The 10,462-nt window shown below is 31.5% G+C and overlaps 2 protein-coding genes across 3 annotated transcripts; one reads left to right on the plus strand and one right to left on the minus strand.

The window, feature by feature from the left end:
- The first annotated feature begins 3,197 nt into the window (after nucleotides 1-3,197).
- On the plus strand, nucleotides 3,198-4,072 carry LOC120089135. Its single transcript, XM_039046552.1, has 3 exons — nucleotides 3,198-3,549; nucleotides 3,633-3,791; nucleotides 3,888-4,072. The coding sequence occupies exons 1-3, from the start codon at nucleotides 3,198-3,200 to the stop codon at nucleotides 4,070-4,072; spliced, it is 696 nt and encodes a 231-aa protein (XP_038902480.1).
- Nucleotides 4,073-8,495: 4,423 nt separating this feature from the next.
- On the minus strand, nucleotides 8,496-9,936 carry LOC120088499 (protein PHOTOSYSTEM I ASSEMBLY 2, chloroplastic). 2 transcript variants are annotated; one of them, XM_039045848.1, is made up of 3 exons: nucleotides 9,599-9,921; nucleotides 9,046-9,092; nucleotides 8,496-8,922 (listed from the first exon to the last, which is right to left on the minus strand). In XM_039045848.1, exons 1-3 carry the CDS (start codon nucleotides 9,812-9,814, stop codon nucleotides 8,835-8,837), a joined length of 351 nt encoding a protein of 116 aa, XP_038901776.1. In that variant the 5' UTR covers nucleotides 9,815-9,921; the 3' UTR covers nucleotides 8,496-8,834. The 2 variants fall into 2 exon arrangements, with proteins under 2 accessions (XP_038901776.1, XP_038901777.1); XM_039045849.1 differs by having other exon boundaries at nucleotides 8,828-8,922; nucleotides 9,631-9,936.
- Between the last annotated feature and the right edge of the window lie 526 nt (nucleotides 9,937-10,462).

The raw sequence follows: 10,462 nt of genomic DNA on the forward strand, positions 1-10,462 counted from the left end.
ATTTGTAACATCCCCTTTGTTCCATATAATATACATCTGACTAACTACAGTTTTAGTTCAAGTGGGAGTTTTATGGGTTTTATACCCTAAAACTCATAGATAGTGAATGTAATTAAATGACCGCCATTAATAAATAGTTTTTTTTATGTTTTTATCGATAAGTGTTATTGATGTTTTATTTAATTTATCTTATTAACCCTAAAATCCAATAAACTAACATCCTAGGTTGTCTTATGAGTCTTGAACTATATATAGAGACATATAGGGATCAATATTCAAGATACATCCTAAAGGGTCTATAGTATAGGGATAAGGTTAGGTACCTTATCTTGGTAACACTATGGATACGACCCACTTTGCATTTGATATAAATGCAGTGATCCAACACATTCGTGTAGTAGACATGTGAGTGGGGATATCCTGTGTAATGAGTTTGCACAAGACCGGTCCACGAAATAGTAACCACTAGATGTAACTCCGTTGACTAGTTAGGTTTCTATTTCAATAGGATGACGTAGGCAACTTAGTCTTACTCCTGAGTATATTATGAACTCTTATTCATGAAGAATTGTCCTTTGATTTATATGGGTGAGAGTGGCCAGTTCGCTGACTCAATATGCCTACTATTTTGGGGATAAGACCGAGTGGTTAGCTGGAAACATAATCATATAAGATGAATTTCATTCCTTTCCAACGTTAGGGTAAGTACATGAGTGTTCCATTAAATGGTGTCTTCGGGACTTGAACAAAGGGCCTTACCCTCTCACTGGCTTGAGAGAGGTTTCTATTTAATGGTCGGACCATAAACAGGTTGTTCATTAGAGGCACTAGTACTTAAGGATGTAGAGGTAACCCAAGTGTAGAATGGTAATTTTACTTAGTTGGTGTTACGAACACTTATGAATGACTAACTTGCTGTTATTGGTCTATCTTCGTAGACACAGAAACATATCTGTAGTGAGAAGAGTACAACTATGGGTCTTTAGTAGAGTGTATCCACAGTTAACGAATCTTGATTAATTTGGTTATGAGTTTAGCCAATTAATCTCACATCATTGGGGCTTCTGATCTGCAGGTTCATTAGGTCCCCTTCCTAGCTTGTAAAGGGTCTTGAGGTAATTTGTCATTAAATTGAATTTGAAATGTCAAATTTAGAATTGAGAATTTTTTAATGTATGTTGATACGTTTTAATATAACGTTTAATTTTAGATATGATTCAAAATTAATAAATGAGAGAATGAAATATTTGAAAGGAGTTTAAATATTAATTTAATATGATAAGATTCATATTGAAAACTATAGGTTAAAAATAATGTGCATTGGATGCGCATTAAAACTATAGGTTAAATGAGAGAAATGTTTTTTAATATGATTCAAATGGAAAATTAAATTCAATATGTGATATTTAATTAGATGTTTAATTAATTGAAGAATTAATTAATTAATTAATTTAATTGATTAAATCAAAACTATATGTTAAATTTAATATATATTAGATGCACATTAAAACTATAGGTTATCTGAAAGGAAATCATTTAAATATGATTTAAATGATCAATTAATTAACTATATTATATTAGATTATATTTAAATTAAACAAATTAACTCTCCATTTTAGGGAAGTTACAAGAAAATGTAGGATCAATCCCACGTTTTTCTCTCCCTCTCTCACCATCTCTCTCTAACAAAAGGGTTTTGTTTTGTAAAGGAATGAATAGGCTTTCATGCTCTCTGTGTGTGTTCTTCTTCTTGAGAAAAGAAAGAAAAAAATCGTTTTGTGATATTCCCAAATCCCAAAAAAGAGAATCCCACAATTCTCCATAGCCTCAATTCCCTACAAGAATAGGGAAATTTCCAAGTTGTGGTGTCCAAAGGTTTCTTCCCCTGTATAATTAGTCTTTTGGGGAATGACATGCTTAATCGATATTATCTTTTACTCCAACACAAAATTGTTTTGATTTTAAATGCCATTTTGGAAAAAAAAAAATGGTTCTGTGTCTTGGCTTCCGCTGTGCCCTAGGGTTCTCATCCCTTCAATTTCATGGTAATAGAAGGAATTATACTTGCGCACAAAGTGTCTAAGCTAGGGCTGGAGTTTGACAAAGCTAAAATTGAAGTTGTAGAAAAATTGCCACCGCCTATGAACGTGAAAACATTTCAAAGCTTTCTTGGATATGTCGGGTTCTACTGCAGGTTTGTCAAAAATTTCTCTAAAATCGCACGTCCCTTGAACTTGTTGCTAGAAGTCAATAGACCTTTTGAATTCAATCATAACTGTTCAAGAGCATTTGAAACAACTAAAGCAAGTGCTAGTCACACGCCTATTTTGATCACATCGAACTAGTCAAAGCCATTCAAGTTGTTGTGCGATGCAAGCAATTATGCGATGGGTTCAACCTTAGTCCAACACAAAGAAAAAATTCTTCATCCAACTACGAGCAAAACTCTCGGCAATGCATAGGAGAATTATGCGACAATAGAGAAAGAGTTGCTCGCAATAATGTTTGTTGTGGAGAAGTTCAGACCGTACTTATTGGGATCAAAAGTGATCATTCATACAGATCATTAAGCGATCTTATGACAAAAAGGATGCGAAGTCGCGTTTGATTAGATGGGTATTACTGCTGCAAGAGTTTGACACTGAAACTGTTGATCACAAGGGATCAAAAAATAAGGTAGCAGATCACCTATCGCGTCTCAAGAATAGTGAATGTGATTGCCTCCAACCAGAGGCAAACATTTTTTTTCTTGATGACATGATATTAAAAGTTGATGAGTTCTTACTTTGATATGCAGACATTGTCAATTTTTGGTCTGCAAGCAATTCCAAAAGGAGTACACTTTGCAACAAAAAAAGAAGTTTATGTATGAATGCAAATTTTACTGTTGGGATGAGCCACATCTTTATAAAAGAGGCTCAAATCATATTTTCAAGCAATGCATTCCAGAAATAGCATTTCAGCGCATATTATATCAATTCCATGAGTCGCCATTCGGTGACCATTTTGGGGGGTCAACACACAATAGAAAAAGTACTTCAAAGTGGGTCTTATTAGCCCATGCTCTTCAAAGATGTCAGAGGGTATACAATGAAGTGCGATAGCTGCCAACACACCAGGAATATTTCTAGAAGAAATGAAATGTCGTTGGATGTTATCTAGAAGTTGAATTATTTGATATACGTGGAATTGACTTCATGGGTTCATTCCCGTCTTCCAATGACCACAAAAACATTTTAGAAGTTGTTGATTATGTTTCAAAGTGGGTTGAAGCAATTTCATGTGCTACAAACAATGTGGCAACAGTCCTAAAGTTCCTGCAGAAAAATATTTTCACTTGCTCTGGAACACTGTGTGCCATTATAAGCAACAAGGGAACTTATTTCATCAATCACATTATCAATAAGCTTCTAATTAAATATAATGTCCATCACAAAATTATGACAGCTTACCATCCTCAAACAAATGGGCAAGCTGAGGTGTCCAACAGGGAGATCAAATCCATACTTGAAAAGGTTGTTAATTCGACACAGAAGGATTGGACACAAAGTTGGATGAGGCGCTATGGGCCTACTGAATGGCGTATTAAACGCCTATTGAAATATCCTCATATGCGCTTGTATTCGGTAAAGCTTGCCACTTACCTTTGGAACTTAAACACAAGGCATTCCGAGCCATCAACAAGCTCAACTTTAATATTGAAGCATTAAGAGAAGCAAGGAAGTTGCAGTTGCATGAGCTAGATGAGTGGAGACTACAGGCGTATGAGAACACTAAAATTTACAAAGAGCGTATGAAGTGTTGACATGACCAATGCATCACTAAGAAAAATTTTGAACTTGGCCAAAAAGTTATGTTATTTAACTCACATCTCCGTTTGTTCCCAGGGAAATTAAAATTGCAGTGGTCAGGACCCTTTGTTATTAAGGAGATATACCCTTATGGAATAATGGAGCTAACGCATGAGGATGGATCAAATGCATTTAAGGTTAATGGCCAAAGGATCAAGCCATATTATGGAGGTGATATTGATCGAAAAAAAGCCTTCATTGACTTCGAAAAACCCGAATGATGCTGATTGAAGAGTTCTCGCGATAAAAAAGTTGTCATCTTTTCAAGGATGCATCATATTCTTATATATATATATATATATATATCCTTTTATGCTTTCTTTTATTTTGCCTTTTCTTCTTATTGATTGCTTTCTTTACATGAAATTTTGTGAAAAATGATTGTTTTTGTAGATTTGATTTGTTTGGGATTAGTTGAGAATAGGGTTGAGTGTTGAGAGTTGCGATGAGTTTTGGGATACATTGAAATATCAACTCAACGCATCCTTGCTAAACTCATCGCAGAAGAGGGAGCTTTGCATGTTTTTCACCACATCTTTATAATCAATTACTATGAATTTCATTTCAAGTGTCAATTTTTTATTTGTCTTTTCTTAAGCTTGTCCCTCGCATATCTTTATTGATTTCTTAATACTCTTCTTTGTTTTGTTGCGTTCCACAAATGACCTCAATGATGATATCATTCTGCTATCGCATAATTTTGGGGTGTGTGCAAGCTTTATCTCAAACTTCTTTTGCGATATCATTCTGCTATCGCATAATTCGATTTTCAGCAATATGGACCTTGCTGCCCTCAAAATTTTGGGGTGGGAGAGGTTTGGGTTAAATGCATTCAAAATAGATTTATTTTTTTAAATCTCCTTGTTATTATTATCCAAAATAATAATAATAATGATAAATATAGACGTTGAGATTGAAACATGCTCGTAGTTGGATGTCTGCATGACACCCTTAGGAGCAAGCCAAAACGAATGTGGGAATCGTGATTAACGCATAAAATAATTGATCGCAACTTCGCTTCCTATGTTAAAAATTTTCAAAGGCATGAGTTGAGTCTGAAAAGAGTGTCTTGCTCGTAGTTGGATGTTGCATGACACCCGTGAGGGCAAGCCAAAACAAAGGTGAGATGCTCAAATCAGTTCATGATCAAACCAAAATAAGTGTATCAAAGAGAATCTTTTTAATAAATTTTAAACCAAAAATCAATTCCTGAAAGCGGAATGTAAGATAGCTTTGAAAATGAGTAAATGATTTTGGAAAATAAGTTCACCGCATCTAAAGGCTAGAAATATTTCTATAGATAAAAGAATAAAACTAAGGAAAGCACCAGTCTAACAAATCTAGAATATGAGGCACTTCGAGAAGTCTAGGCAATACGTCAAAACTATCAAGATATATTAGGACTCTAAATATATGCTTGAGAACAAGCATTGTTTTAAATTTGAGGGTGTGATAACTTGTATTACTTTACCTCTTTTTATCTAAAACAATTAGGAAAAATTTTGGAAAATGAGACAACTTGGTAAGAAAATCATGAAATCAATTATATCATGTGATCACATGCGTACAAAATCTCATAATCCACGAAAGATATAAAAATCATGCTTTTTGGATACAGAAAATCTATTTATGCGATCACAAGATATCACCGTAAAGAAATTCCTGACGCCAACAATGGAATCACATAGTTGGAAACACATGGGCGGTGGAAAGTGACATGACGCGTGGGCGATGGAGGTCAAATCAAAGACCAAGTTGGTAGCTGACAAGAAATCTACGCGGCAGAGTCAATGAACTTCTGACGTGGAGCAGGTGGCGCAATAAGGTATGGAAATTAATGCATCCTATCGGTACAATCATTAGTGAGAGACGAAGAAGTTGCTCCTTCACGCCTTTAAATACTCAATGAGATTTCCATGCAAAAAAAACATCAGAGGGAGAGCCAAGACATTGGAAAAAACTCTACAAAAGTCCCCACTTAAAAACAATTCCCTTCAAGCCCTCGTGAAATCTTGAGTGAAAGCTCAAGATTTCTTCTTGAAACAAAAAGAAAACTTACAATCTTTGTAAAGTAGTCATTTACAGAGCTAGAAAGAGCAAGAAATTGCACTTCACGACTTGATTTTCTATCTTTATCTTTTTTTCTCTACTATCGTTGTGGTTTATATTGTGTAAAACATTGAAAAACTTTTTTTTATCAATATGAATGCATCCATAGTTTACTGATCCATCTCTTCATCTTCATTTATGAACAACTAATTTCTAAATGGGTTGAGAAAATTGTAACTAACATGAACTAAGTAAGGTATAATTGTCCGTTCAACTTGTTCTATGTATGCTTCATGACCTATTGTCCGTTCAACTTGTTCTATGTATGCTTCATGACCTATTTTGATCAAGTTTAGAGATTACTCTAAATAGAATGAATCTATGTTTGAAAAAATAAAAGATTTAAATCTCATAAAACAATAAGAGATTATCTTGAGAAATAAAGAGATATCTTTTGCATTAAAGACTCATCGCATGCATCCTATAAATCGGACATTATAGCTAAACGTACTGATAAGTGTAGCATATGATTATGAATGATTTGCTTGAACGCATGGTTTATGCATTTGCTTAGGAAGGATTAGTGAATATTTCTCCCAATCTTATTTTATTCATTAGGAGTCTACATCCCTCCACTTAGGTGGTTTTACTTACAATTGTGACCCTCATCACATCCATCACTATTGACTTGCATAAGTGATAGAATAGGTATAACAACTCATCGCATATTTAACAACAATTCCCATCAAGATCGAAACAATCGTAGTCTTCGCATCAATATAACACAATCTCATAGTTCGACCCTGGACTTACCAAGAATCTAGTGAGATTTATACTTAAGTCTAATTAGATAAAACTATGCATTTATAAGGTATCACATACTATTCATTACATCACATAATAAAACACATCAATAGGGATGAACAATAAGTTAGATAGTAATATTTTGCTATATTTGTAAATAAGTTGAAAAAAATAATTCACTTGAATTATAATAAGATAATAGAGCAACAAATTAATATTATAAATTGAGAATCGGCTACGAATCATATTTCAACAACGTGGAGATGGGAGTATATATAGTTAGTAAGCAAATCTACTAAATTTATTTGAAAAACTAATTTGAAAAGATCCAATTTGTTAGATTTTCCAAATCAACTTTTTTTTTAGTAGAAAAACATGATTTAATAATTAGTTCATCAACACTGAAAACGGTTAAAGCTAATTATTATTATTATTATTATTATTATTAAAAATGTTAAAAAAAAGCTTTTGTAGTTTGTTAAAATATGGCCCTATTGTTCAATTTTTGTTACTTTTAATGGTTGAACTTTAATCCCTATATTTAATAAATCTTAAAAATTTAGTTTTAATGGCTAGTTTATTGTTGATATTTTAAAATCCTTTTGTTTTTTTATTATCATAACATATTCACCTATTATTTTTTTTTTACATAAAAATTATTGTTATTATTTAATGAATTTCGATAAAAAATTAATATTGAAGAACTAAATTTAAGATTCATTAAAGTTATGCACATTAAAATTGGACAATTGTAAGTATAAGAATTAAAATTGAACCGATTCAAAGTATGAGGGACAAAATAATATTTTTAACCAATCTTTCTTAATTTACATTTTTATATGATATGATCGTCATATGGATTACCGGATATTTTTCAATGGCATTTAACGAAAAGTTTCATTAAAAATCAAATTTTAGGTAAATTTATTTTTATATATTTTGTTGAAAAAAATGACTACACTAAAAAAAAGAAAAAACAAAAAACAATCCTGAGTCCACTTTAACTTTAAAAAAATATTTTAGAAAATAAATAGAAAATTAATATGTCTTTCTAACTAAATCAACTTTTATTTTTCACTAACAAACTAATAAATCACACAAAGTTTAGTTGGTAACATTAACGTACTTCTACCTATCTATAAATTTTTTTAAAAAAATTATAAAGTTGACCGGTCAAATTTTCAATATCATGATAGTTCAAAAAAAAAACTTATAAAGTTGACCAGTCAAATTTTGTTGTATATGCAATCACTTTAAAAAGTTGCTATATCTATAAATATTATCCTTAAATTTACTATTCATTACAAATTTTCAATATATGATATATCCTTTTCCTGATGCAACAAACATAAAGTATATCAAATATATGGCTGATATACATTTTGATACACCAAAAAAAGATAAAATTGGAGTAATAAAAAATGACAATAAGATTTAAGAATTTTTTTTTACTATACTTCTAATTTCTTTTTTTAAAAAAAAATCAATAGCTGAATTAGCAAATTTAAGATTTTCAAAGTTTTGTCTTGTTATTATATATTTTTTATTTCAAAATTTCAAATAAGCTTGATTTGGCTAAAATATCTACTAGTTTCAATGGGATCAAATATTGAAATTCAAGAAAGTTATTTTAGCTCACTGACAGATTTTGAATAAAATCTCTAGTTTCACTATACTTAATGTTAGTAATCAAGTTGTGTTTGGAATATTCTCACTAGCTTAAATTCTTTTTGTCAATTCTAAATGGAAAAAAAATCAAATACATTTAATATACAAAAATATAACAAAACCTTAAAATTAGAAAACTTATGAGATATAAATACATCATTGCATTAGGAAAAGAAGAATTCAAAGTTCATATATATATAAAGGATTTGGGAGTTCTATGCATATCTGAGAGTGATTTTGAAATTATTAAAAGTATTTTTGTCAGGTTCAAAATCGGTTTGAAACATGTATTTAATCACTTAAAATTAATTTAATATTTAATTTTACACTTCTAAAAGTAATTTTCATTTCATCCAAATTGGTTTTAAATAATTAAAAACATGTTTTATAATGTTTTTAAAAAATGACAAAAATGATTATAATCATTTTAGAATCACTCCCAAACATATCATCATATAAACATTATCTTTCTCCTCTTTGTTCGGGGGTGAGTCCTCCTTTTCCACATTCAGGACAACTCTTCAATCCAAATCCTTGACAGTCGAAACATCTAAAATTAAAAAATAAATAAATTAATTAAAAAAATTAAAAAAAATTAAGGAAATGAATGGATGAATTCAATTAGCTAGCTTGAGTTGAAGTTAAAAAATATATAGAGTGCGAGCGTGCTTACTTCCAACGCTCGAAAATATTTCCGTTTTTCTTGTTCTTTCCTGTCCCCTGAAAATCAATCACATTATATGAGTAGTCAAAAATAAATATAGGTATCCAACATCTTAACTAAATTCTTTTTTTGTTAAAGAATCTCTTTCTAGTTTCTCATAACAAACTTCTATCCTTGTTTGGCCTAAGAAATTTGTGGACCCCTCTACTGAAAAATACCAATACAATACTATGCCCGATTCCTTATACTATATGCTCAAGAATTCACAAATCTCCAAACTTCACAACTCCACTCTTTGTCGAAAACATGCTAGCTATGAGGTTGTTGAATTCAATAACTCAAATCAATATCTTTAAAGAGGAAAGTCGGGAATATCAATCTCATCATCATCTCATAAGTATATCATACCAAATTCAATCAACCAAATCGTTTAATTTTTTTCAAGATCCACGACGAACAACGTTCTATTTTATCATCAAATCCGATCACCATTCACATTTTTTTTTTCTGGATTTGAAATTGAAGATTAAAGGGTTAGAAAGGGGATGAGTAATACAATAACCTTACATCCAGGACAATCAATGGCCCCTTTACCTCCACACTTCTGGCATCTTTTGGGCAGCAAAGATCTTGCAGCAGCAGCAGCAGCTAAAGAAATGTTGGATGATTTAGTTTTACTTGTATATGGTGGCGATGATCTAACGAGTCGATAGGGCGAAAATGGGAAGATGTTGTTAGAGCTAGCCATAGCCATAGCCATAGCCATATCCATAGCCATTCTTGTTGCCTTTGGTCTTCCTACTGTTCTTCTTCTCTAACTCTCAACTCTCAAACATTATCCACACTTCTCTCTCCACCACTCCTCTTCTTACCTTATCCTCATTATGATTTTGTTGTTATCCTTGTTTTATTATTATTATTATTATTATTATTATAGTAATGGCTCATGTGTGTGGATGCACTTGTTAGTTAAGGTTTAGAATGAATTCATGCTACTTTATTTTAGTAATGTTTTTTTCCTTTGTGGCAAAGAAATAGACTTTACTTCAATCTCATCATCATGTCCAAAGTCGAAACATCGATCTAAGTCCAATTTAGTCCAAGGTCAACAATTGACCAATCCAAGCCCTTACATAAATTAGATTGAATATGGATCTATCTTTCTTTTAGTTGGACCGACCCATAGTTAGTTCGTTTGAGTTGTATTTGGATCGGCTCGTTAGGTTAGCCCAAAAATCTAATCTAATATAAAATTATATTTTAATATAATTACTAAATAGTAATAATTTTAAAATTAGAAACAAAAATCAATTTAACAACCAACTAATTTTCATCTACACATGATTAAGAAAAATAAATGATGGGATTAAATGTGTGTTTAGTGGCCGGTGGGTGAGAGTTAAAATGTAAAAGTCATTAAAGAATC

This window comes from Benincasa hispida, chromosome 10, assembly GCF_009727055.1.
Source record: "Benincasa hispida cultivar B227 chromosome 10, ASM972705v1, whole genome shotgun sequence".
NCBI lineage: Eukaryota > Viridiplantae > Streptophyta > Magnoliopsida > Cucurbitales > Cucurbitaceae > Benincasa > Benincasa hispida.